Genomic DNA, 1,894 nt, shown 5'->3' with positions numbered 1-1,894 from the left:
CTTTTATTATTATTTATTTATTTATTAAAGATTTCTGCCTCCTCCCCGCCACCGCCTCCCATTTCCCTCCCCCTCCCTCAGCAGCCTGAAGAGCAGTCAGGGTTCCCTGCCTCGTGGGAAGTCCAAGGACCACCCACCTCCTTTCAGGTCTAGTAAGGTGAGCATCCAAACAGCCTAAGCTCCCACAAAGCCAGCACGTGCACTGGGATCAAAACCCAGTGCCATTGTTCTTGACTTCTCAGCAGCCCTCATTTTCCGCTTGCTAACGAGGATTCTTAAGGATGTAGGCCTGGTCTGCTGCGAAGTGAAGCCCGGGTTCCAAGGATGTACTTACAGGTGGAGACACGAACCAGTACCCACCTCCATCTGAAGAGAGCGCCAGGCATCCGTTCTTAGTCCCTGTTGATCTAAATATTACCCACTGACCTGGCTGCTGTCTATTACAGTGGAGTGGTGGTCCTGCTGAAAGACATCCAGGCTGTGAATGTGGAGAAGGAAAGGGTCCATTACATTGGGAAGGGCTACACTGTCGCGCTCCCGTTCACAACAGACTTCTTCAATCCCCTTACTCAGAGTGCAGCCATGGGCCAATGCTGTGGTGTGGAAGCCCTTGCCAAACTCATCACTATCTTCTTGGAGTTGCACAGCCTGGAGTGGTCACAACGCTGTGACAGTGAAACTGATGGCCCTGGTGACCGTCAGTTTCACTGTGACCATCAGCTGACAGTGTGAAACGGCTGCTGGTAAATGTCACCCATTTCTGACATGTCTGCAACTGACTTGCCAATTAGGAAGGTGCAGGCAGATCTTGGCTCCTTTGAAGTTCATGTGTTGACCGCCTGCCTTTTGCTTGTTTATGCTTCTGTGCTTTACAGAACCATGGGCTCGATGTTGTCCAAAAATCCCGAAAGGCTGCATCTATCGGAACAAGGGAAATGGGTACCACATCCGGAGGAGGGCAGGACCTCGGAGATCAGTGCCTTCTCTAGAGTCAGTCTGCAGTTCTGGCTTAGGCAGCACAGCCTGGTTCGGATAAGCTCACCCAAGGGCAGCTGAGGTATAAGAGGCCAGCCTTTGTTCAACATAGGCCTGGTGTACGCCTTCAAGATAGACATTCTTGGAGGTCAGGGGCTTCCCTGAAGACAGCTTGAATGCTGAATGCCCGAATGCTGCCTGGCTGTAATCAGAGTGCTGCTGACTGCCCTGTTCCTGCCTAGACCACTGAGATCCCAGCAGTGCTGCAGCACCGCTGTTAGGAACAGAAGGCTCTCCCAACCCAAACCGGGAAGAAGCTGTGAGTGGAGAAAAGGCCACCTCTTCTGGCTTTCTGTAGCCTTGGAGAACTGCAAGCTGTTTTGCAGATATTGAGTCTCGGCCTCTCAAGTCTTGAAAAGACCTGAAGATGATAGGCATTTGATACACACACACACACACACACACACACACACACACACACATACACATACATATAAATTCCAGCCTTAGGTCAGTCTGAGCCACTGCTCCTTCTAACAGAAGTTGCTACCTGACAGTGACAGCCCTATTCTGCTCTTCTAATTTTCTTCTAAGTGAACTCAAGTCCCTCAAAACTACACTGTTCACTAAATTGCCAGCATGGCTTCCAGGCCTGAAAGCTGGGGGGACCTCTGGTTTACACACATCCCCGCCCCCTACAGCTGTGTGCCTGTGCCTGACCAGGTAGAACTGGGAGTGGTACAGACAAAGAAGCCAAGGCAGCCTTAAGGCCGCTGTACTGGGGCTGAGCAGTAAATAGTTAGGCCAGAACCTTTAGCAGGTCTTCTTTCACATGTCTGCTTCCAGTTCTGACTTAGGGCACATGGTCCTCTGAACATGCCAAAGTGAGCTTTTTAAATGGTCAAGTTAGACAATTTTT

The 1,894-nt window shown here is 50.6% G+C and overlaps 1 protein-coding gene across 1 annotated transcript; it reads left to right on the top strand.

The window, feature by feature from the left end:
- Positions 1–324: 324 nt before the first annotated feature.
- LOC130870897 (cytochrome b-245 chaperone 1-like) lies at positions 325–732 on the top strand. The gene is given in 1 exon segment (XM_057763848.1): positions 325–732. A coding segment is annotated over 1 exon segment (408 nt).
- Positions 733–1,894: the final 1,162 nt, after the last annotated feature.

Source organism: Chionomys nivalis, chromosome 3, assembly GCF_950005125.1.
Source record: "Chionomys nivalis chromosome 3, mChiNiv1.1, whole genome shotgun sequence".
Lineage (NCBI taxonomy): Eukaryota > Metazoa > Chordata > Mammalia > Rodentia > Cricetidae > Chionomys > Chionomys nivalis.
The sequence above is the reverse complement of the archived record's forward strand: the minus strand, read 5'-3'. Positions and strand labels throughout refer to the sequence as shown.